This window comes from Gekko japonicus, unplaced genomic scaffold, assembly GCF_001447785.1.
Source record: "Gekko japonicus isolate JY-2015 unplaced genomic scaffold, Gekko_japonicus_V1.1 scaffold2936, whole genome shotgun sequence".
Lineage (NCBI taxonomy): Eukaryota > Metazoa > Chordata > Lepidosauria > Squamata > Gekkonidae > Gekko > Gekko japonicus.
The window spans coordinates 148,146-172,974 of record NW_015172101.1 but is presented as its reverse complement, the minus strand read 5'-3'; the positions used below and the strand labels follow the sequence as shown (position 1 = coordinate 172,974).

At 43.7% G+C, this 24,829-nt stretch overlaps 1 protein-coding gene across 1 annotated transcript in view; it reads right to left on the bottom strand.

Annotated features, from left to right (window-relative positions):
- The window catches only part of LOC107118586 (myosin heavy chain, cardiac muscle isoform), a 115,638-nt gene that overhangs the window by 17,544 nt on the left and 73,265 nt on the right, over nt 1-24,829 (bottom strand). Inside the window, exons 25-31 of the mRNA XM_015420948.1 lie at nt 23,622-23,712; nt 19,370-19,759; nt 18,147-18,273; nt 12,970-13,088; nt 12,328-12,524; nt 6,722-7,071; nt 4,624-4,748 (exon numbers count right to left, since the gene is read on the bottom strand). Of these exons, the coding sequence (XP_015276434.1) occupies nt 4,624-4,748; nt 6,722-7,071; nt 12,328-12,524; nt 12,970-13,088; nt 18,147-18,273; nt 19,370-19,759; nt 23,622-23,712 (1,399 nt within the window). The remainder of the gene's footprint in view (nt 1-4,623; nt 4,749-6,721; nt 7,072-12,327; nt 12,525-12,969; nt 13,089-18,146; nt 18,274-19,369; nt 19,760-23,621; nt 23,713-24,829) is intronic.

Sequence of the window (24,829 nt, the reverse complement as noted above, 5' to 3'; positions counted from 1 at the left end):
AATGTCTGTGGATATTTCTTGAATGGGAAGCAACCATTAGGAGAAGGTCTCCTGACAGTGTTCGCTCTTGAGTGAAATACTTTGAAGAAACCATTACCCCTCTGCCTTAGGAAGGGGGGATATGCAGCTTTGTGTGAAGAAACAGCATTTTACAGTTTGGAAAACACCCAGAGAGAGGTAGGCAAAGAGAGGTGTGAGTTAATTGAAACTAAAGCACCTTGTCTTTCTCTCCCTCTGGGGAATCTGATGTGATTGGCTGCCTTACAGAATGCCTCTTTACTTCCACTTGAATATGTGTAAATAAAGTCTGTAATGCTCTCTCATCCATAGGAAAACAAACCCGCACTTGGAATTTCTTAGTGCTTGGGGAAAGTAACATTAATAAAGACTACTTCCTGCATATTACCAATGACCATGTTGTGTCCTGATAGGCTGGCATACAGGATTGGGTTTAAGGGCATCAGTCCAAAGGCCCAGGCCAAGAGATGATGCAGCAGCAACTTGCTCCCAGCTGCTTACCTGACACAAAACATGGCAATTACACAACAGCAATGGCAGCAATGGGATCGTAAGTGGCCCTTCTCTGTGCAATCCTAACAACCAAAGGGCTAGTAGAATGTGGTGAAAGCACTTCTGAGCCAATAGAGATTTATAGGATCTGGCTATTAGTAAGTTACATTGCTCGGGAAGAAGAGAAAAGCAAAACACTTCCATTTCATTTACAGATTTGCTGCACTGCCGCTTTAGCAAAATCACACCATGGCACATTCTACGATTATCTGTCAAAGTAAAGGTCTGGAATACATCACAAATGGATGTATTATAGCTAATCAAACAAAATAGCAATGCAATACACACACACACATATCATGCTTGGCTTTTCAGAATGGTGGAATAAAACATGCTGTTTGCTCTGCCCTGATATCAACACCTTTTTATTTGGAGGAGAAATCCCTGCAAAATATAAAATATCCTGCAAGATAAAGGAGCAGGTTAATAAAATGATCTAGACAGGTTTGGTCAGAACTGATTTTCAAGCATCAATGCATTTCAAAGATTGCTAGAAGATGAAGGGATGAGGAGCTACCTCATTAAAATATACGATATATATTTTTAAAAACCCACATAAATGTATGAAAATGCCTGAGCATGTATTAACGTCACCTGCAACATCATAAACAAACTCTGTCATTTCAGCACACTGAAGTAATCCACAAAGGCTCAAGACATCAAGAAGTGTAGATGTCAGATACGGAAACCAGAAATTTTCATATGTGTGTGAGATTGCTGACTTGGAAAAAAAATTTACTCACCCAAACTTAAATTGATTTCTAGGTGATTCAAGAGATAGTTACATACAAAGTAAAGGGCCAATGGCTAAAAGCTATACTTATCAAAAATGTATTTATTATCATCAGCTAGTTAAAAACATTTATAGGCCCAATTGCAGCCTCAATACAGAATAAAAGTGTTGTGCACTGGCTCTGATTTGATTGTATTTTATGGACCAAAATAGGAGGGCTTATCATAATAATACTATTTAGAACATATTTACCTGGCTATGACACAAAGCGATATTCTATGAGGCTTCATCAATATTCTCAGGCCTTGTGTCAATTGATTGTTACTATTCAACTCCTTTTTTGGTCTTATGTTGATTAATATTGTCTTATCATTGTATCATTGAGCCATTTTGTACAAATATTGCTTGACCACAGAGGGAGGCCACCTTGACCAAAATGCACCTGGTCTCAGTACGTGTGTATGTTGTGCACTTGTATTCTTTATTGAGGGTACAATTGGGCCTATGACTGTTTTTAAGTAACTGATGATAATAATTAAATGTATTTTTGATAGTAATTAAGGTTGCCTGATGACATGGGAATCACGTTTGCCTGATGGCACGGGAAACTTGCCCGCACTACTTCTTCATGTACTATCACATAATGTAGTAATTTGTTTGCACATTAGGAGAGAGGCATCTCCAACAAAGCCTGCTCGGGAGAACATCTGAGCAGTCTCGCAGCTCAGATATAGCAAAGTTGACTTAAGGGATTTGCAAATTAGTATGTAAAGCGATCCGCTTCATCTGGCACATTTGTTTCCAGACTTTCAAGCCCCACAGGAACACTTACGACACTGACTTGGATGTCTGAGGAACCTGCACCTGCTATGGAACACTTACACATTTGCATAAGAGTTTGGGATATATGTTCTAGACCAGGAATGACCATCTTCTGTAGCCTCTGCACCACTCAGTTATCTGAACAGTGGTCTGAGCATGGCTAGTATGGATAAGTGTCATCTAGCAGTAAAGGCTCCACAGTTGTAGGTCATGAGTCCTCAGCAGAGCTTCAGTGCACAATTGATTAATTAATTATAGGAAACACATTTTGATTGACTGAAAAAGTGACCCTGATTAATCAGGCAGCATATTTTAAAAATTGTTTTTTAATCGTTTTTAATAAAAATAATTAGAAAAAATACAAAGAAGACAGGGCACTATCTTAAAAGAGACATTCCTTCATAAGTGGGCGGGAAGGGAGAATGCCTGTGAAAATAATGTTTGCTGTGACACATGTGCGTCAACAAAAATCAGAGAAGGCATCTTCTTTAGAACTGGTGGGCTCCGTCCTTTGCAATTGTGTGCAGACTGAACTGATTAAAAACTCATTTTTTCCATTAAGATTTGAACTGGGACCTGACATAACTTGGGAGCTAAAAGGAAGAGTTGTGACCTGGGAGTCCCCTATTCACATCTTGCTTCTGCCATGAACTACAATGTGGCTTTATGCAAGCTACTTTCTCAGTGTCAGTCCTTAAATAATGATGCCTCCCTTACATGGTTTTTGTAAGGACTGCAATGCACTTGCGTCAACAAAAATCAGAGAAGGCATCTTCTTTAGAACTGGTGGGCTCCGTCCTTTGCAATTGTGTGCAGACTGAACTGATTAAAAACTCATTTTTTCCATTAAGATTTGAACTGGGACCTGACATAACTTGGGAGCTAAAAGGAAGAGTTGTGACCTGGGAGTCCCCCATTCACATCTTGCCTCTGCCATGAACTACAATGTGGTTTTGTCCTTAAATAATGTCAGTCCTTAAATAATGATGCCTCCCTTACATGGTTTTTGTAAGGATTGCAATGCACACTGAACAAAGAAATGAATGCTAAGACAATTGTAGTTCTCAGGCATACTATTACATAGAGTTATTCATATTTGTATATTACATACAACTTACCAAAAAAAGGCATAATATCACATGAAAATAGGGTTTCCATTCCCCAGTTCCAAGCAAGGATCCCCTGGTTTGGGGGGCTTCTACTTACCGCCAACCAGCTGGCCAGTGGGTGGAACCCCGCAACAAACAGCAGTGTTGCTGACACTCTGATGTCATGCGGAAGTGACATCATCACGTTGCAGATGTCGCGTGGCAACGCTCTGGTTTTTGAGCAAAACTCTATGGATTGATACTGGTTTTACCATAGAGTTTTGCCAAAAATGAGAATGTCACCATGTGACGTCCCTGGCACGATGTTGTCACTTCCACATGATGTCAGTGCATTGCATTGCTCCACCCCACTCCTGGAAAGTTCTGTCCCACCACCCCACAGCCGTGGACACCGAACCTGGCAACCCTACATGAAAACATTTTAAAATAGGGCCCTCCAGTGACAAAATAAATGATTCAGGCTTCATGTGGTCTGCAAGCATCCCAATTAGCCAGCCTACTTGTGAGGCATGGCCTTGATCTGTACAGGGCCTGTTGGGCCTTCCTGTTCCTTCATGCAAGCAGAAAGAGTGAGCCTGAGAAAAGGCTAAACACTTCCTTTGGTCCTCCTTTGCAGGGGAAGATTAGTAATGGTGGAAAAGCTGCTTTTAAAGAAGCTCACCTGCTTTAATGGTCTTCTCCCAGAGAAATCCCTAAGAGAAATGCTTATCTAGAAGACGGGCCTGCTTCCTACACTCCACAAAGCAAATGGAAGAACAGCCACTTATGTTTGTGGAAGTCTCCTTGGACTGGCAGAACTTCCTACTGCCTAGGCTTTTTCAAGACTGGGATATCAAGTGAATTGAAAAGCACAAAGCAAAGACAGATATACTTCAAACTCCCTTGGCAGAACAACAGTAGTGCCAACAATCCCCAGTGCCCATCAGTGCCTCATAGGCCAGCAGGGGGGAAATGGGGTGGGTGTGCTGCCATTGTCCCAGCATGTGATGTGACTTCCAGAGAAAACTGGATTTGATGTCATGACGTCAGGGGCGATGCTCAAAGATTTGCCAAAAATCTATGGTTTAACCACAGAATTGTGATGAATCCTAGAGCTCCACCCTGATGTTATGATGTCACTTCTGGTTTTTTGCTGGAAGTGACATCACATGCTGGCATGATGCCAGTGAGCCTGTCCCCAACCCCCAAATCCTGAGGGTACCAGGTGGCAGCCGGGCATATCTACAACATAAACTCTTTCATTGCTACACCTTGTTACCCTCCCTTGTTTACCCTCCCAAAGAGACTGGTGCATGTGAATAGCTGCTACATAACTACCCATCACGTACCTCTATTTGATTAAGAATATATGCATTTAAGAAATTATGCTCGTTTTGCCTTCTGTCTTACCTCCGCTTCTTCCAGTGCTAGCTGGACTTCTGATTTTTCTTGTTCAATCTGTTTCTTCATTTTCTCTATCTCATGAAGATTCTTGTTTCCTTCACTGATCTGGTCAGTTAGATCAGCAATCTCCTCTGAAAATATTAAAACAAGCAACAACCATAGAATTTAGGGATCAGAAACTCCTGAATTCAAATTTTATCCAACAGAGTGTCCTTTGGCAGGGGAGGGGGAAATTCTCAAACCACTTTCCAGTCAAATAACTTTTCTGGAGTCACAGGATATTTTGTATGACTAGAGTTCCCTGTTTAATTATGAATAGAGGCCGATAGAAAATAATTAAAGAACACAAACTCTGAATAAGAAGGAAATTGTGGTTACATTAGGTTAATGCATTCAGAACATTTTTGCACCACTTTTCTCACAGCAACTCACACGAATGACGCACACAAAACATTTCTGCTGCAGATGAACACATTGAAATTCTACACAATCTCCTGCTGATGCACACAGTATCTTCTTTATTTATCCCCTTCTTGTGTCTCCTCTTTCAATGATGCTGTTGCCAGCTGCTGTTTGAGTGCTTTCAGAAAGGCTCCTTAGAGGGGTGGCTATGAATAGATATTCTAGGTTTAAATTGATGTTCTGCAGGCTGGTTTGCATGTGGGGCAGTGACAGGCAGATAGCTGTAGGCCATTCTCCCTCCTTCCTTGCTTCCATCACTGGGACATGGACTATTACAGCAGTGGATCACAGAAAGAGTAAAAGCAAGTTAAATATGACAGAGGCAGCCATGTTTGTTTATTCATGTGTCTGTCCCATTCACTTAGAAAGTGTGGCTGGGATGTTTGTACCTTATTTTAACATGATAAGGGGGTGGGGATGAGAGTAGTTGTACCTTCTCTCCCCGTGGTCCACCACTATAGGCATTTTTCGACCCAGCAAAGCCAGCTCCTGGTATCAGAGACAGGACAGGAGAATGTGTATGGTCACAGTAGGAGACAAGGCAGGGTGAGGGGAAGATTCAATTCCCTTTACACACATTAAAATAAATCCCCCCCATCCACTTTATACATGAAGAGGGCAAGACATGTGAACAACCAATACAGTTTACCTTCTGTTATGTGGACTAGTTTGTACTGTCTTGAGCAAAAATAGTCTCTATGGAGCCAAAAGGTAAGATGGGGTATAAATATTTAACTAAATAAATGTATACAGGAAATCAGTTCAAGCCATGCACTGATAGGTTTTTAGCTTTTGCAGGATATTCTTCAAAGTCCCGTTCTATGGATAATACCATGATATCTAGACCCACATTACAGATGTCTGAGGTAACATTTTTTGTGGGAGAAAGGAGAGTTGACAGAAGGGTTACTGTGTATTCCACCAAGATGGATTCAGGTGGGTAGCCATGTCGGTCTGAAGCAGCAGAACAAAGTTCGAGTCCAGTGGCACCTTTAAGACCAAACAAAGTTTTATCCAAAGTATAAGCTTTCGTGTGCAAGCACACTTCTTCAGAGACAATGAAATTGAAAGTACCAGCCCATGCCTATATGTAGATGGTGAGCAGTAAATTAGCATAAACATCTTCATTATGCTGTATGCTAACTTACTATTCACCCTCTACCTATATGTATGGACTGGTAATTTACATTTCATTGTATCTGATGAAGTGTGCACGCACACGAAAGCTTATACCTTGAATAAAACTTTGTTGTTCTTAAAGATGCCACAGGACTCGAACTTTGTTATGTATTCCACCCACACCCTTCCATTTCTTTTTGGAAAGTTTGTATGAGGCGCACTCCAGTGCCCTTCCACTATATCTACGACTTCCTATGTAGGAAGTTCATGCTTTGATTCAGTGTAAAAGAGGGCTCTGAGCCTGGCTGACATCACTGAGGAAGGCTGGAGTCTAGCCTGGCACCAGGGGCTCTCTCTGCCCTCAGAGCAAAGGAATTTTATGAAAGACAGAATAATTATCTTTCCCATTTCGTGTAAATGGAATGGTGAAACTCATCTATTACACTCCTCTAGGACTTTAGTGAGCTCTGTCTCTGGATCACTGTCTGAAGTTTCCCATCCACCTCGTGAGTGTACAGCCTACCTTGCAGATTCTTGTTTTCCCTTTTTAAGGTCTCCAGATTGTCCAGGCACTCTTCATAGGCATTCTTCAGCTTAAATAACTCTGTGCTAAGGCTCCGGGCTTCCTTCTGGGCACCTTCAAGCTCTGCTTGGGACTCCTCATACTTCTGCTTCCATTCTATAACGATCCTGTCAAAATTGCGCTGCTTCTTGTCCAGGGCTCCTGCTGCCGAGTTGGCCTTTTCCAAATCAATCATCATGTCCTCTAGCTCGTTCTGCAGCCTGTGCTTGGTCTTCTCCAAAGACGAGCATTTAGCATTGGCTGCTTCAATGGCTTCCTCAGCCTCTTGGAGGCGAGCGGCTAACTTTTTCCTAACAGAAGAAACCTGCCATTAGATGATGCTTGGTGCAAGAAAAACACCATGTGCAACTTTAATTAGTTATAAAAGTCAAAAGTTACATATTTCTTATACCACATGCCAGTAAAGGTTATCTATCTATCTATTTCTTATAAGCAACTATAACGTCCATTAAGTGGTGCAATAAATAACACTTCATAAAATTTCATTAACTCTACATAACATTACACTTTCCAAACAATGCCATCCCACCAGGTGCAATACCATATTATGCAAACCGTGGAAAAACGCCTCATCAAAAGTCAGCTCGGCCAAAGGTTAAGTCCTTATTATTCAGACGATAATGTACTGCTTCAAGAGTCTGCCACTTGCAATTCTACGGATTCCCAGTTGACAAATCCATTTCAAAACTTCTTTCTCAAGAATCACCAATCTAATTTTGAGCTGTCCACAAATCTTTAAATGTCATCTACTTTAGATGTCTCTACTGGAACGCAAATCTCAAAGTCTTCTGCACAAACTTTCACATACGGGTAAAGCCACAAAATGGCCGCTGCAGCTTACCTTCAGTCACACAGTGAAGATCCTCGTGCTGTGGTGGCAGTGGCTATCAAAGCAATGTTTCTCAAAATCCGCACAACCAATCAAACTTCCAATGACCAACCAAAAGCCTTGCTGGGCAAAAGCCCCACCTGGCCCTCACCCACTTTCTAAATACTCTTGGCAGACACTAGGAAGCATGTTGGTAGGCAACAAGATGCCCGTGGGCACCAAGTTAAAGACCCCTGTCATACAGGATGCCGGCACAATGGGCTGACCCACTGCATCACACAATCTTAGAAGTGCACCCAAGAATTCCTTGCAATGTGCAGAGAACATATTTGGGTACAATTCTTAGAATGTGTACAGAGAATTCACTGAGATATTACAAAAGATGGTGGGATACTCACATTGTGCAGTGTAGCCATATTTAGGCCTGCAAAATATCCTGCGATACTTTGCGGTACTGGAGAAGACACTGAGGTGCAATTGCACGCAAGCTAGAAATTGCACTCCAGCTTATCATGTGACATTGCAAAAGATTCTGAGTGCACCTGTCAGACTTTACAGTGATTCAGTTAACAGAACAATTTTTGTGATGGCATGCACTGGTACAGCATACCGGTAGCTTTTTCACACTGCTGTCTAGCTTCACAGCTCTCTCCAGACTTACCAAGCCAGTGGTTGGGTAGGAGGGGCCCAGAGAAGGCTGCCGTCACCACAACAGCCCCTCTGGGGACAACCTCCCTGGGTTGGGCAGCACAGTTAGTGGGTAGCAGTAGGAAAAGGAGTGTAGTGGTGTTTCCACTGGCATACCTGACTCCAGCAACTGAGTCCTGTCGCCAACCACAGACATTAATGGTGACAACAGCAGAAGATAGGGTCCTGCTGAGGCAGAGTCAAGCAATAGTGAGGGCAAGGCACTGTCAGCCAGCAATGAACCTGCCTGACAAGTGGGTTGGCCAGCAGCTGTCTGGAAGGAAGGAGAGGGGAAGAGACAACCATACCCATAAGTAACAGGACTTTTCTCATTGGCCACAGAGGCCAGGAAACAAAATATCAAATGTGTGCATGCATGTGAGTCTTAGGCCAAACTTGATTTGGTCTGACATGCTCAGTCAAGATGTTGGCACCAATTTGAGCATGTCTCTTCTACTGTGCTTTGGTGACTGGAAGTGTATATAATTTTTTGATTGTCACCGGAGACAGCTTCATCAATGACAAAAATAACCTGGGTAGTTCTGTTTATTAAACTTGCTGAACCATCCCTTTCACTCTTTGAACCTAACAATACATGGAGCTATGGTTGCTCAAAAAAGGTCACTCAGCAAAAAGCACCAATAGCAAGAAACAAAGTTGGGATATTGTGTCAGATGAAAACATGTTGGGTTTTTTTGGAATTTTCAACAAAAAGGTGATTTTAAAAAAATCTCTTAATTCCTTATATGTAGGAGGAACTTTTTAAACAAATAAAGCCCAATTTAGTAGGATGAAAGACCTTTGGTGATATGAATTGATGACCCAAGGATTGAGATCTTTGGTGCCCCATGTGGTGAGCCACTGAGGCTGTGGGATTAACCGGTTTGTGGGACTTTAAGAAACTTTGAGACTCAGGGCCAAATTATATGATAGATTTGGCCATGAGTCAGTTGGGGGACCCAACTCACTGATGTACTTACCCAAGCACCTCACAACACAGCAAAAAATACCTCCCTGGGGCCATTTGGAAGGCTGGAGCTCCTCCTCCCCAGTGCCATAGTCACAATCCAAAAGGGGCTCTTCAGCACTTGAGTAACTAAGGCTGCGGTCACACGGAACATTAGCCATGCGAGTCAGACGGAAGACATGCGGGTTTTCCAGGCGCGATCTCACCGGCACATCTGGGAAGTGTAGCACTCCCGTGGCTCAAACGAGGCTTCCTGCCGAAACCACGCGGCAAAAAACTAGTACCTCCGAGGTACTAGTTTACGGAAACCGCGGGGCAAGGGCGGGCGTCTGATCGCGTTTCCGGTGGCATCCGGCGCCCGCCCATGTTCCCTGACCCAATGTCGCCAGACAAATTGTGTCATGAGTCTCTCAGAGAGGCTCCACCCACCCATGAACCTCGTTCATTAACTACTGGAGACAGGAAGCAACTACAAAACTCCAGGATAGGCTGGAGCTCTGTCTAGTAAACAATTTTTGGCTACTGGTCCCTGAATTCTATTAACTGAGCCTTGCTTTCCTTTTGAACTCAGGTCCTGGTTCATGATTCTGTAGTTTAGGTTTCTGCCCTTTCTGGCACAATGCCGTGGACTTCTTATGACCTTGCTACCCAGGATATGGTTTGGCATTGTCTGCTTCTGATCTTCTGGCATCTAACCTGTAGATTTTCTTGTGACGTTTACTTCTAAGTTATGATGATACAGTCTTGACTTTGACCTGGTTTTTGACACTTGGACTATCCCTTGACATTTCTGGTTTTCCATTCTGGATTCTATCTAGCTACTGCCCAAATCTAATGGCCCAATCAGTACCTCATGCTACTTGTGTGCAGTTGCACTGCCCCCTCATGGGGCCCTCAATGGCATTTTAAACAGTTATATGATAAAATCAGGAACAAGGTCATACTGAATCACCATTCTTAGAAGATACGTGGGCTGCATGCTAGCACTGCTGTTTTCTACATCTGCAAACCAGTAGAATTGCAGCAGTCCAGACTCACCTCATGACAGGTAATTTGATGAAATTGATAGGAAGATTTAGGCTGTTTATTGCCTAAATTGATTGGGGTGGGGTTTTGATATTATTATTCTTAACTTCCAATTAATTCTTAGGTGTAATTAGTAATTTTAAAGTAATAGGATTAACTGCCCACTGGCCGCGATTGATTAATCGATGGTGAGGGAAGTAAGGCCGGATAGCCTGATGCAAATGTCCCATTAATTGGGTTATTAGCCTTTACTTAATTTTACTGGCTATAAAGGGGAAATAGAGGAAAAGAAAAAAGGCAATCATAGGGTGTCAGCCTAATTATATGGGCAGCAAAAGAATAACTGAGGATAAACAGATGGGGAGGCAATAACATCTGGATGGGGACTGGATGTCAGGGAAAGAACTTGTTGTTTGGCTTGTTTTTGTAGGAATTACTTGGTGTTGAGGAGTATTAGCTCTTTAGTGGCATTCCAACAGCGGGCCCTGTTCATATGTCAAGCTTGGTTGGCCTGAAGCATTGCGTTGGTACTGCGAAGGCCACCTGTAATGGCGGCGATGGGGCTAGGAATACCAGTGCTCTTGGGGTGGGGGAAGTATAGCAGTGGGAACAGGCAGGAAGTCAAGGGAAGGAAGTGGAGAAACAGAGAAACTTGACCCCCTTCCAGCCTGCGTCCCATCCCGAGAGTGACTGGCAGACGGGCTGGGAATAAGGACCCCCCTCTGACATTGGTGCTGTGCAATGCCATATCCATAAATAATAAGACCTCTACCCTTCAGGATTTTTTGCTTGAACAGGGAGCAGATCTGGTGTGCGTGATCGAGACCTGGGTGCAAGATGGGGAGACGGTAGCTCTCTCCCAGTTAGCTCTGCCCGGGTTCTCGATCCTCCACCAATCACGGACTGTGGGGCGGGGGGGAGGAGTGGCGATATTTATCCTGGAGGTTTACTCCATCAGGGCGCTCCCGCCGATGACGCTTGAGGGTATCGAGTGCTCAGGACTCGTGTGGGAAGCCGGGGAGAGTTTGGCTATCTGGCTGGTGTACCGTCCACCCAACGCGCCAGCCAACAGCCTGCCATCTCAAGTTGAGGCGGTGTCGGGCTGGGCATTGAGGTCCCCTAGTCTGATAGTCTTGGGTGACTTCAATGTCCATGCCGATGATGTGGCCTCTGTACCAGCGATGGACCTGGTGTCATCCATGGCGGCGCTAGGACTCACCCAATTTGTAACAGCCCCCACTCATCAAGCCGGGCATATGCTTGACATGATCTTTGCGGCGGGGGTTACAGTGGACCGGATTACTGCCTCAGCAGTGCCATGGTAGGACCACCTTGCCTTGAAGGCCCAGGTGAATGTGTCACCCCCACCCTGTTTGGACGGCGAGCGTATTTTGTCTTGCCTGCAGAGCCAAATGGACCCTCAGCGGCTTCAGATGGCTCTGTAGGATCCCATGCCCCCTGGCGGCTCATTAGATGAGCTTGTCAAGGACTGGCACAGTCGGCTTTCAGCGTCCATCAACGAGATTTCTCCCGACCCCCTCTGCGTCCTCGTTCACCGAGGAGCTCCAGCTGATGATACGAGGACTTAGACGGCTAGAGAGACGGTGGTGGCACACTCGCGACGAGGCAACAAGAGCATCTTATAGGACGTTTACGAGATCCTATGAGGTGGCAATCAAAGCCATGAAGAGACAATTCTACACGGCCACGGTTGCATCTGCTAGCTTGCGCTCGGCACAATTATTTAGAACCATTCGGTCATTAACAGCTGCCTCAGGGCAGACCAAATGCTAGGGAATTGGATATTGGCTGTGAGGCTTTTGCGAGCTATTTTGCAGATAAAGTCCTGCTGCTTCGCCACGATCTTGTTTATTCGATTGTTTTAAATGTTTTGGAATGTTTTAATCTTTGTATGGTTTTATGGTACTGGGTACCAATTCTGTAAGCCTCCCTGAACCCACTTGTGGGGAGGGTGGGGTATAAATAGAATAAAATAAATAAAATAAATAAATTCTCATTTGAAAAGGTACCACTTACTTGGCATCTTCTAGCTCTTCAGTTCTTTGGATGGCATCAGTTTCATATTTAGTTCTCCACTGAGCCACTTCTGCATTGCCCTTGGAGAGTGCTCTCTGCAGCTCTGCTTTAGCTTCCTGCTCCTCCTCATACTGTTCACGCAGAAGGTCACAGTCATGGCGGGCAGCTTGCAGGGCATGGGCCAGAGCATTCTTTGACTGAAGGGCAGGAGGACCATATTTAGCACACACAAAGGTGGACAGAGTAGCTATGATAGGGCACCTGAATGACATGTATGTGAGGTGGTTTTTCACTGGGTTGGATACAATGGAGTCTTTCTGCAAGCAGCCCACAGAACATAACTCTGTTGCCTCCCCCGTTTCACTGCATCCCAGACTGTCTCTGTAATGCTGAATCTCCGCAATCTAGATTTTTCAAGATCAACATTCTGTTCTATCACACTGACTATCTTAATGCTTCGCCTTAGTGTTTCAATTTTATTCCCAGTGGCTTTCCGTTGGCCATTACAGACTGAACCAAATCCTCAGCGTGCATAAATCGGTGTAATTCTACTGCTTTTACTTAAAATATGCAGTTCCACTCCATTTCAGGGACAAAATCTTAAAACTGAGTAGGCTGTTTCAAGCCAGATGGGAGAATTACCTTGGTCTCTTCCTCAAGCTGTCTTTTAAGTTCCTCTATTTGTTGAGTAAAAGACAGCTTCCCTCTGGAAAACTGGCTTATAAGTGATTCTTTCTCTTCCAGCTGCCTTGTAAATTCACCTGCCAGATAGTTATCCCAAGAAAAGATAATTAACACAAACTTCTTAATATTTATAATCACCCTCAACTAACACAGATGGACAAGGAATGGGAAAGGAGAGGACTGTGCTGTGCCACAGAATTCTAAGTAAATAAAAATAACATGCAGAGGTTTACCTGAGGAGGAAGAAGAGGGAATTAGGGCTCAGGTTAGACAGCATTGTGTGAAAGACAGACTGACAAAGAAAGAGGAGGAGTTGGTTTTTATACCTCATTTTTCTCTACCCTAAGGAGTCTCAAAGCGGCTTACAATTGCCTTCCCTTCTTCTCCCCACAACAGCCCCCTTGTGAGGTAGGTGGGGCTGAGAGAGTTCTGAGAGAACTGTGACTGGCCCAAGGTCACCCAGCAGGATTCATGAGGAGTGGGGAATTACACCCAGTTCTCCAAGTGAGAGCCCACTCTTAAATCAATGGTGCGACCTCATTTGGAGTACTGTGTACAGTTCTGGTCACCACACCTCAAAAAAGATATAGCATTGGAAAAAGTGCAGAAAAGGGCAATTAGAATGATAAAAGGGTTGGAACACTTTCCCTATTAAGAAAGGTTAAAGCGCTTGGGGCTCTTTAGCTTGGAGAAACGATGACTGAGGGGGTGAAATGATTGAGGTTTGTAAGATTATGCATGGGATAGAGCAGGTAGAGAAAGAAGAACTTTTCTCCCTTTCTCACAATACAAGAACTCGTGGGCACTCCATGAAATTGCTGAGCAGTCAGGTTAGAACAGATAAAAGGAAGTACTTCTTCACCCAAAGAGTGATTAACACATGAAATTCACTGCCACAGGAGGTGGTGGCGGCTACAAGCATGGACAGCTTCAAGAGGGATTTAGATAAGCATATGGAGCAGAGGTCCATCAGTGGCTATTAGCCACAATGTATAGATAGGAACTCTCAGGCTGGGGCAAGTGATGCTCTGTATTCTTGGTGCCTGGGGGGGGCAACAGTGGGAGGGCTTCTAGGGTCCTGGCTTCACTGCTGGACCTCCTGATGGCACCAGGTATTTTTGGCCACTGTGTGACACAGAGTGTTGGACTAGATGGGCCATTCGCCTGATCCAGCATTGGCTTCTCTTATGTTCTTAACCACGCTGGCTCACAAAAGGAGTACTCAATAGAGTCCTCTGGACACAGTGAAAAGCAGTGGAAAATGCATGGCATCTGATAACCAACAAGGAAGGAGATTGCTTAAGGAGATCCTTACTTCAGTTGGGTATGTAATGAAATTGTGAAACCTGCACTGGCCAAGACTGTAATTTGCAATATGTTATGAAAGTCTTTTCAAATGCATGGCATCTGATAACCAACAAGGAAGGAGATTGCTTAAGGAGATCCTTACTTCAGTTGGGTATGTAATGAAATTGTGAAACCTGCACTGGCCAAGACTGTAATTTGCAATATGTTATGAAAGTCTTTTCTTGACTTCCGGTTTATGGCGACACGCAGGCAGATGCATCTCCCAGACGTCCCAGGGATGCAAACTGCACACTAGCATGTAGGAGGGGGTGCGACGAGTTACGACCCCCCCGGAGCCTTGGTAAAAGGCTCCTAGCCAGGGGGCTTTTGAGGGGCGACCTCTTCGATGGCGCGATGCCGGAGAATTGAGGCGCTCCACCACCCCGAAGGTCCTGCCGCTGTGTGACTGTATGGTACGAGTGCTGCTGACCGGGACAAGCGTGGGAGATGGGGTGAAAAAAACCTGATGCTGAGCAAGGCCGGTTGGCCAACAACAAACTGTGAGTCGAGTTGAAGCGAGTATGAAGATTTAAAAAGAAAGCTGCCCCCCTTAAAGAGTGACGGGAAGTGAGCGGGGGAGGGGGCCCTCCCATGCACATGAACAAAAACACGGAATAAAGAGGGGGGAGTGGAAAAATTAAGCATTTGAAACTGCTTTCAGAGACTTACCAGAGCGTAGATAAGCATTTGGACGAATATCAGAGACTTTAGCAACTTTTCGATAAGTAAACAAATCCAAGAAGATGGCAGGGAAGAAACCAGAGAAAGAAAAACTTTTGAAAGCAAAACTAGTGGGTAGTCCTCGAATGGAAGAGACCACTGAGCTTTCAAAAATGTTGGCAGATTCCTTGCGCCCTCTGCTGGATGAGATGACCAGTATTAAGCAACAACTGTCAGTAATTGGTCAGAGTTTGGCTTAACAGCAGCTACAATCGACTCAATCCTTAAAAGCAACGGAGCAAATGGGGGAGAAGGTGAAGGAAATGGACGCCAATACTAAAAAAATTAAGAAAAAGCTGGAAATGAAGCAAGCCACGGAAGAGTCACAACTTTTGCAGTTGCAAATGGAGAAAGCTAATTTGATCCTATGGTTTCAAGGGGTCCCGGAAATTAAAGGAGAGAATCTGAAGCAATAACTGAGTGAAGCAATAGCCCCAATGACAGATTTGACAGCGGAATATCTCTACAGTAAGATGGATGTGGTCTACAGGTCCTATTCCTTATACATCAAGAAAAATAATCTGCCTGGGGAAATAGTAGTCAGATTCTCGAAGAGACATGTGAGATACTCTATTTTGAAAGCAACTACGGGAACTCCCTTGAAAATTGGGGACAACAACATCAGGATTTTAAAAGACATTTGACATAAGAAAGTAGAGAAAGAATTATAAAGAACTAATCCTATTTTTACAAACAAATGGGATCAGTTATAGATGGTTAATCCCAGAAGGCAACATTTTCAAACTGCACGATAACACTTTAAACTGTTCTTAAGGCACGTGATTTTCTGCGAACACAGCTCGGGGAGCCAGCTGAGGACAAGAAGGAAGAGGAAGAAAGCAAATCTGATTACGAGTTAGGCTCAGGGTCTTTGGACGAGGACTCACCCTCTGAAAAGGGGGCGGCTGCCCCCAAAAGTGCATATAAATTGAGGATTAGAAAAGAGAAGAATAAATAGTGGCTGAAGGACTCTGAATTGTGCCTGAAAACTCTGAAATGATTTTGGAATGCTCAGGGGGTTTCTTTAAGCAGTTAAATGAATAGTTAAAAGATAATTAACCTAGCATAGCCGACTATGTTCATTGTTTTAATAGCTTTTTAAAACTAACATTGAGTTAAGCTGATGTATTGATCTCCTACTCTTGGGTTTTTAGTTATTAGTGGGTCTTTTTTCTTTTTCCCTAGATGTAGTTCCCCTCCCTATATTTTCGGTTGTAGTTTGTAGTTTGCAAAAAATCAATAAAAAATTCCCCTCAGGGGGATCCAAAAAAAGAAAAGAAAGTCTTTTCTCACAGTGAGAGTACAACATGTTGTCTTACAAAAGTTGCATATAATTTCTATTAGTAAGTGTGAAGGGGCCAGTTTGACTGCCTCCAGCTATAAGGGGGAAGGTTGGAATTAAGACCAGACCAGACTGGTCCTACTCTATATCCCAAATCGGACTCTGCTACTGCATCTGTTTTGCACCTGTATTTCTTATAAATACTCAGACAACTTTTTAGTTAAGGGTTTACTGCATGATTCCTGCAGCATTTCAGAATGGCTGCAGAGCAGCTTTCATCTCAATAGGCTGGTTGTCCTCTTGCCACAAATCCTTGTCACAAATATGATTTTATAAGGACAAAAATCGCTAAAAGGAATTCCTGCATATCTAAGTGGGCAACTTTGTCAGCCACTTTGTTGCTTCAGTCTCAGGAAGCTAATAAAAATAATGTAACCATTTCAGGGGGGGAAATAGTCAGCAGTTGGGGAAAGATAACAGAAAGCAGCAGGCACATGTTGAATGTGAATAAACTATCAATGAGTAAAACGTATGTAGAAAGAACAGCACATTTGTGCAACACAAAATTCCTTTGAATGATCTAATTCATATCAGCAGTGGCAGGCAGCAGATGTTGGGAGCCACTCCGACATGCGCTATAAAAGCAGAAACTCCTTCTCTCCCAACAACTGCAACACTTGTGGAAGCAGAAAAAAATATACACAGGCAGCAACGTGGGGGGGGAGCCATGGAAGGGAGAGCGAGGCAGCTGGCTGCGCATGTGTGCGCATGCACAGTTCGGCCGGGAGCCTCAAATGCTCCTGAAGACGGGTGCGCCGGTGATCCCACGGCCACGCTTGCTGCGGCGTTTCAGGTAGGTGCTACTTTTTCCTAGGTTTTTATTAATGCATGTTTTCGACCTGAAGGGACGGATCGGGGACGGGTGCGCGCCGCTTCCCAGATGTTGCTGTGTGATTGTGCCCGTTTGCTGCGCCCCCGATCCATCCCTCTTCCGGGCCAAAACCTCCCGTGTGACCGGGGCCAGAGTAAACCTTTCCTTCATATCCTTGTGGCCATTTAGTGGTAGCTAATGGGAACAAATTCCTACATGATTGTGAGCTTGATGGCCTCGATCTGATCACACACTCAATGTGTGATGTGCCCAAACTGGGTCATTATGCCACTGTATGGACTGACTGCAGATTCAGAGGCAGGTCCAGAGAACCAGGTGGGTGGGCAAAGAAGGAATGCTCCCTGTCTCTCTCCCCTCCTCCCTACCTTGTGTACTGCTAAGTTCCACAATACACATTACACTTTACATGAGCTCATGAGCAGGAGTGGTAGCCATACTGCAGCTATGAGACCCCAGTGGCAACTCCTACATAACAGCACAGCTGGGCCCCAATTCCAATTGGAACTGTGCAGGGGGGTGGCTCCTGCCTCCCTCTGTGCTGTTTTGGCTTCTAAAAATAGCATGGGTGAAGGCAGGATCCTCTCCTACTCCTGCACCACAGGCCCAGTCTGACTGGGGCCTTACTGTGCTTTTTCACAGGAACTGCTATCGGGGTCGGGGACTTGGTGCTGCAATGCAGCTGCCGTCCCCATTGGTAACTCATGTAAAGTGTAATGCATAGTTTGACCCAAAATATCACATGAATCAAAGAAAAAGGAGCAAGAGAAAGAAAGGAAAGGCATGTTCTGTGTAACCACTGGTGCAGTAACTGGTACAGTAGCTACTGGTGTAGTTAACTAGTAACTATGGTTCTGACATGCTTCCTTGTTTTTGATAGCCATTTGTCCAACCTACCGTTTTCACTTTGCAGCTTTCCTTTTTGGGCAGTGAGGTCACTCACCAGGCGAGTCATCTCTTCCAGTTTTGTTTTTGCCTCATTCAGCTGGTCTTCAACAGTGCGGCAGAGTTTCTCTGCGTTTGCCTAATGGAATGGGAACAAAGGTTATCGTATCGTATCCCAGACAACATGCATCGTTCATTCATTTCTCCCTTAAGACTAATCTCTGACAATCTTACAAAGAGTAATAATGGCACACTTGTTTTGTGCAAGCAGAAAGAAAAACCTTGGCAATAAAAGCAATGAGAATACTAGCACAGAAACCGAGGGATGAACCAGCTAACATTAAGTCCTTTTAAGTACCAATTTATGCTTTTATACATAGGCCCTTTTGTGCTACTTTCATTTTATTTACTGGAATCATTAAAAAATAGTGCTACTCAATAGTAGTGGGTGGCCAGATGGAAGAGTATCAGTCATTTAATTAATAACAGCTTTGAATTCTTCAGCAGAGCTTTCATGGAAAAATCTCACTTAGCTTTAAGCAGAACAACAGATCCGTGAGCTGCCAGATCATGCTTCTTAACAGATTCGTCCTAATACTGGAAAAAAGTAAATATCCCCATAGGAATATTCTATCATTCTTCTTTGTATCATTTTTCTGAGATAAGTACAATGGAAGCTTTTTCAAAAGATTGTACTGAGAGGGACAAATTCCCATCTTCATTTTTCTAAAATAAATATGTTCGCTTTAGCTACCTGTGGAAGAATAGCTTCATTCTCAAAGCCATCTGTGGGTTGCTTTTTATATATCAAACTGGATACTGACTAGCAGAACAAAGTTTGAGTCCAGTAGCACCTTTAAGATCAACAAAATTTTATTGAAGCTATAAGCTTTCATGTGCATGCACACAAAAGCTTATACCTTGAATAAAACTTTGTTGGTTTCAAAGGTGCCACTGGACTCAAACTCTGTTCTGGATATTGCCCAGTTACTGACCAAATGGACCAGAACAAGTTGTATGTATTTGTAGTAATGCTTTCTGCCAATGTTAAAACACCTGCACCACATGTATTGGTTTAAACTCATTTGCATGGAGATCTAGACACAAACAGATGACATGGCGTGCAAACTTGGTATATGGAAAAGGCCTTCAAATGTTACTCTCCACTGTGAAGATTACCGGAATGAAGACAGAGGAGATTTGATGGCAGTTATGTCACCATCCAGAGTTTTTACCTTTCCCTTAACCAGCTGCTCCATATTGGATGACAGGTCATCCACTTCCAGCTTCAGCTCGCTCTTCTCTTTCTCCAGTTTTTGTTTGACCCTCTGCAAATTGTCCACCTGCTCCCCAAGCTCTGCCATGCTGTCCGCATGCTTCTTCCTCAGTGTGGCAGCAGTGGCTTCATAGTGCAGCGTGGCTTCTTCGAGGTCCCGCCGCAGTTTCAGAAACTCTGCCTCCCGTTTTTTGTTCATCTCCAGCTGTGCTGAAGTGGCTCCTCCAGCCTCTTCTAGCCGCTCACTCAGCTCTTCCAGCTCTCGAGCCAAGTCTGACCTTTGCTTTTCCACTTTTGCTCTGGCAGTTCTTTCTGCTTCTAGCTCTTCTTCAAGTTCTTCTATGCGGGCCTATAAAGCAGGGCAACATTACATAATAGCAACACCCTAAACTTCACCAATTCTCCCTTTAAAGATGTGGGCACCATTTTTTAAGTACCTTTTATGATAACTTTTGATCCTCACATTCAAAATGAATATGTTAGCTCCCCACCCATGTATGAATATTAAGAGCTGAAAACCCCTTAGTTATGTACTAAAACAACTGGGTAATATATGTACCACCACCTCCACAAGACATCAGGCACATAGTTATGGGTGTAAAGAAGAGGCATACATCAAAACAAGATGGAGGATAACGTAAGTTGTGACTTTTCTTATGAAGAGTGTTCTGCACCAGTCTAAAATGAGGGGAATAGAATAAAGATACAGGGTAACTTCAAACTGTTATGGCCCCTTTCCATGTTTCACCTCTGAATTTGAACTGTCAGAGCTGATTAGTCACACATTCTCCCTCTGGTCAACAAACATGTTGCAAAATTATTAATGGCCATCCCATACTCTACAGAAGGACACCAACAGCAATTCTGGCAGCTGCAAACCCAATGAGGTCATTGAGTCTCTACAGATCAGCAGCCAAGAAAATGAAGGGTTTTTTCCCCTGAAAGAGTTCTTTTTTGGGGGTAAACTTCAGAGCCAGTGTGACTCATCCAGCAGTTCAGAGCAGTTTCCTTTGAGGTTACTAACTAACATGCCCCTGGGAGCTTGAAACATATGACATCACATTCAAAGGTAGACGCTTTGCCTTTTGATATGGATATCATATCTAAAAGACATTTTGTATCTTTTGTTTACTTTCTTCTAATTCTTTCCATAAGCATTAATATCCATTTAAAATCACCAGACTCACAACATGTTTCCTTCAAGAATAAGGTTCCATACATGTCTTCATACCATTCAGGGGTCATTTCCTGCAGGAGTGCACAGGAGCGGAGCTCCGGCAGTAAAGAGCCCAGGGGGTGGGCAAATACAACAAGTCCCGCCCCCTGCTCCCAGCAGTCCTGGGCCATGAGGAGCACAATGATCTGTGCATCCCCCCCACAGCTAGCAATCCAAAACAGTCCAGTGGAGCCTGAGCAGTGGGTGTTGCCTTCTGACACACTTCCGGTGATACCAGGGGGTGTGGCATATGCAAATGAGTATGCCCGGTGAAGGGACCCTGGCCAAGGAGCTCTGAGGGGTAGCCTCTTCGATGGCGGAATGCCAGAGAATCCAGGCGCCCCTTTGCTCCAGTGGTTCTTCCAGCCGAGAGACCGAATGGTACAAGTGAAGCTAACCGGGTCAAGCGCAGGAGATCGGGCATTAAAAATGATGAAAGAAGCGTGGTCGGAAGGCCAACTATGAACGTGAGTCAACTGGGAAACGATTTTTGAAAGAAAAGACTCTCCCTACCCTACTCCGAGGAACGGGAAAAGTGAGCGGGGGGGGGACGCCTCCCATGCACATAAACTGTTGAGCGAAAGGGGGGGAGCAGAAGAGAAACGCGATTTAAATTGCCTAGAAGTACTTACCCAATCGAGCTAAGCAGCCAAGCGCATATTCAGAGACTTTTAAAAACTTTCCGAAAGTAAACAAACGGGGAAAAGATGGCGGGGAAGAGGGACAAAGACAAAGAAAGGCTTTTGAAAACGAAACTAGAGTCCCCTAAGCCAGAAACGACCAGTGAGTTCATGTGCCCTCTACTGGAACAGCTGAATAACTTCAAAGAGCAGATGTCCGTGGTAACACAGAGCATTACTGCGCAACAAACTCAAATAACTGATCTGATCCTGGATGCTGAGAAAGTAAAGGAAGTGGCTGAATCAACGCAGAAAGTGAAGAAGAAAGTGCAAAAATTGGAAAAGAAAACCTCTTCTTTGGAAGATCAAATGCTTCAAGTACAAATGGATAAGGCCAATATGGTCCTGCGCTTCCAGGGGGTGCCAGAGAACAAAGGAGAGAATCTTAAAGAACTTATGAGCGAACTACTTGCCCCAGTAACAGAAATAAAGGCAGACTTGCTACTCAACGATATGGATGTGGCCTATAGGTCATATTCAGGATATATAAAGAAAAATAATCTGCCTGGGGAAATTGTAGAAAGATTCTCGAAGAGGCATGTCAGGGATGCTATCCTGAAAGCAGTAGCGGCAATGCCCCTGAAGGCAGGGGAGAATGCTGTGAGAACGCTAAAGCATATTCCATTTGAAGTAAGACAATGCAGAAAGAAATATAAAGAACTTGTGCTCTTTCTCTAAACAAATTCAATTGGATATAAATGGCTATTTCCAGAAGGCGTAACATTTAAGATCAAAGAGAAGAAGGAAAAGATTGACTCTGTTCTGAAAGCTCAAGAATTCCTAAAGGAACAGCTGGGAAGGTCAGAGGACAAGAAAAAAGAAGAGGACAGTAGGTCCAGTGGCGAGCTGGAAACTGGTTCATCTGGTTCATCTGGCGAGGGATCTTTGTCTGAGCAGGGGGCAGCAGCCCCAAAAAGTCCCTACAAGTTGTGGAAGAGAAGAGAAAAGAAGTAAAGGCTGAAGGACTCTGAATTGTGCCTTTGAGAACTTTGGTTCTTGGGGATGATTGGGGGCACTGTTATTGGGCAGTTAAATGTAAACTGTGAGAGTAAAAGGTTTTAAATGTTTGACACAGTTCATAAAAAGAACAACGATGGTCCTGGGAAAGGGACAGTTCGGGCACGGAAGCAGGACGCTTCCCAGATGTTGTGGTGTGATCGCGCTGCTTTGATCCGCCCCCGAACTGTCCCGCAACTGGCCCAAATCCCCTCGTGTGAACGGGACCGATGAAAAGACTAGATGTATTAAAGCTAGTTGGAGGATCTCCTCTCTTGGGTTTTTAGATAGTAGTGGGTACTTTACTTTCTCCTGTATGTGTAGTTTCCCTCCTCCCTTTTTTCTGTTGTAGTTTTTTGTAGTGATAAAAAATCAATAAAAAATTCCCTCCGGGGGCTAAAAAAAAAGAAAAGAAATGTAAACCTGTATTTACCACATCTGACTTCAACATATTAATGCACCTATGATATTATATACATTTATTTTTGTGTTGGATTTTACATTTTACATTTATAATCTTCCTTTAGCTTTCTAAATGTAAAAAGCCTAATAAAATAAATGGACTGTACCTATCATGAAAGCAGCAAAACCAAGCCACCTACAGACAAGACTGGGTTTTTGCATACTTAGAAAAGGCCTTACATATGCAGAAATTTATAGTTATAATAACCAAAATAGGGGGAGAAATCCTTTTTAGCGGCATGATGAGGACTAAATTAGCTCTAGGAGACATGGAATGTTGACAGCAGATGCGAATTAGTTAAAGAGTGGAAAATCCTAGAGGATGATGGGGAAACTGGCCAGCTCAAGACCATGAGAGTTTACAGAGATCAGGCTACAGGGAAGAAATTTCCAAACTGCATATTTAACACTCTGCTGTGGTTCACTGATGGTTCCCAGCTCTTAGTTCACTGTCATAAGACACAGTGAGGGTCACTCATAGGGATGGCTTTAAAAGGAATTAGACAGTTTTATGGAGGATAGGTCTATAAATGTCTACAAGCCATAAGACTCACATGGTATTTTCATATTTGCAGGAAGTAGTCCTCTGAATGTCCTTTGCTGGAGGCAAACAACATGAGACACGTGGCATTCGTGCCTTGCTTGTGGGCTTCCCCAGAAGCATCTGACTGATCACCATTGGAAATAGAATGCTGGACTAAACAAACATTGTTACAGGAGGGCACTTCTTATTTTCCTTAAATAATTCTGCAATGGTTTCTAAGAATCTGAAGTTCAGATGCAACAGTCTGCTCAGAAACTAAAGTTCTCTAACTGCACATTATCCTATGTATCCAACAAGAAATATGAGTAATTACCTGAAGTTCTTTTATCTTTTTTTGGAGCTGTATCACTATGGCTTGTTCATCCTCAATCCTGGAGTTCAGCTGACTAATTTCAAATTCTTTCCTGCAATCGCAATATATGCTTAATTGATGTGGAGAACTAGTGCTTAGATAAGATAATTTTATTGGTTTCTAAGGAGGAAGCCATCTCAGAAGCAATACACACTTATATTAATATTGTTATGGCAATTTCTACACCTAGAGTACAAAAAAACTGGCCTCCAGTATAAGGAATAGCAGGGAATATTAACAAATATTTAATATATTAGACAAAAGGGTGGGGGTTACAAGCCAATTGTTCAACAAAGCACAGAAAGGGACAAGAAAAACATCATAAGTGCAAAAATTACTGCTTAATTATCAATCCTCCCATATCTCCCCTCTCCCATTTCTGAAAGTTTTCTCATGGTCAGGCATGCACTAGTATGCTTTACAGCTCTTGAGTTCTTAGCTAACCAAGCCTTACCATATCTCACCAATGTCCACAATTTAATTTGACTCAAGAAGTTTTCAAATTGTCCCCCTTGGCACTTCTCATTGCTTCCATCTCTGTATGCTGGTTTTAAAATGCTACGTAAGCCGCCCTGAGCCGCCTCGGCGGGAGGGCAGGTTAGAAATTTAATAAATAAATAAGATATGGGATCTGAACCTTCTGAGCAGCCACCTATACGGGCCTCTTTTGCCTTAGCCTCATACATGGAACACCTTATCTCCTTCAGCAAGACTCCTTGTCTCTTACCTCTCTTGCTATACAAGGCACACACAAACTCATGCTTCCCGCATACCACCTTCCTTCAGCTGGTTACACTTAAGTCTCTTGATTGCCCAGCTACTACTTGGCTGCCATTGATACCCCCTTCCATATAATGCACATTGAAGTATTATTGTCTTTCCAGTGCCTTACGAAAACAGGTAGATGCCATACAGTGACAAAAAGAACAGACTCTCAGTCTAAATAATACAGAGATCCTGTATCTGTTGGCAAGAGAAGCTGCTTGGCTTCATATTCCCATATTCTGATCCAACAGCTTGCCAATCCTCAGTCTGATCTAACGTAGAACTGAATCCCAGATTCCACACCAGATGGGAATGAAAGGAAAACAACTAGCATGGAAAGCCTAGCCTTGCTGACTCTATTACTTATGACAAATCTGAAGGCTCTCCAGGGCCTCTGGTAGGTC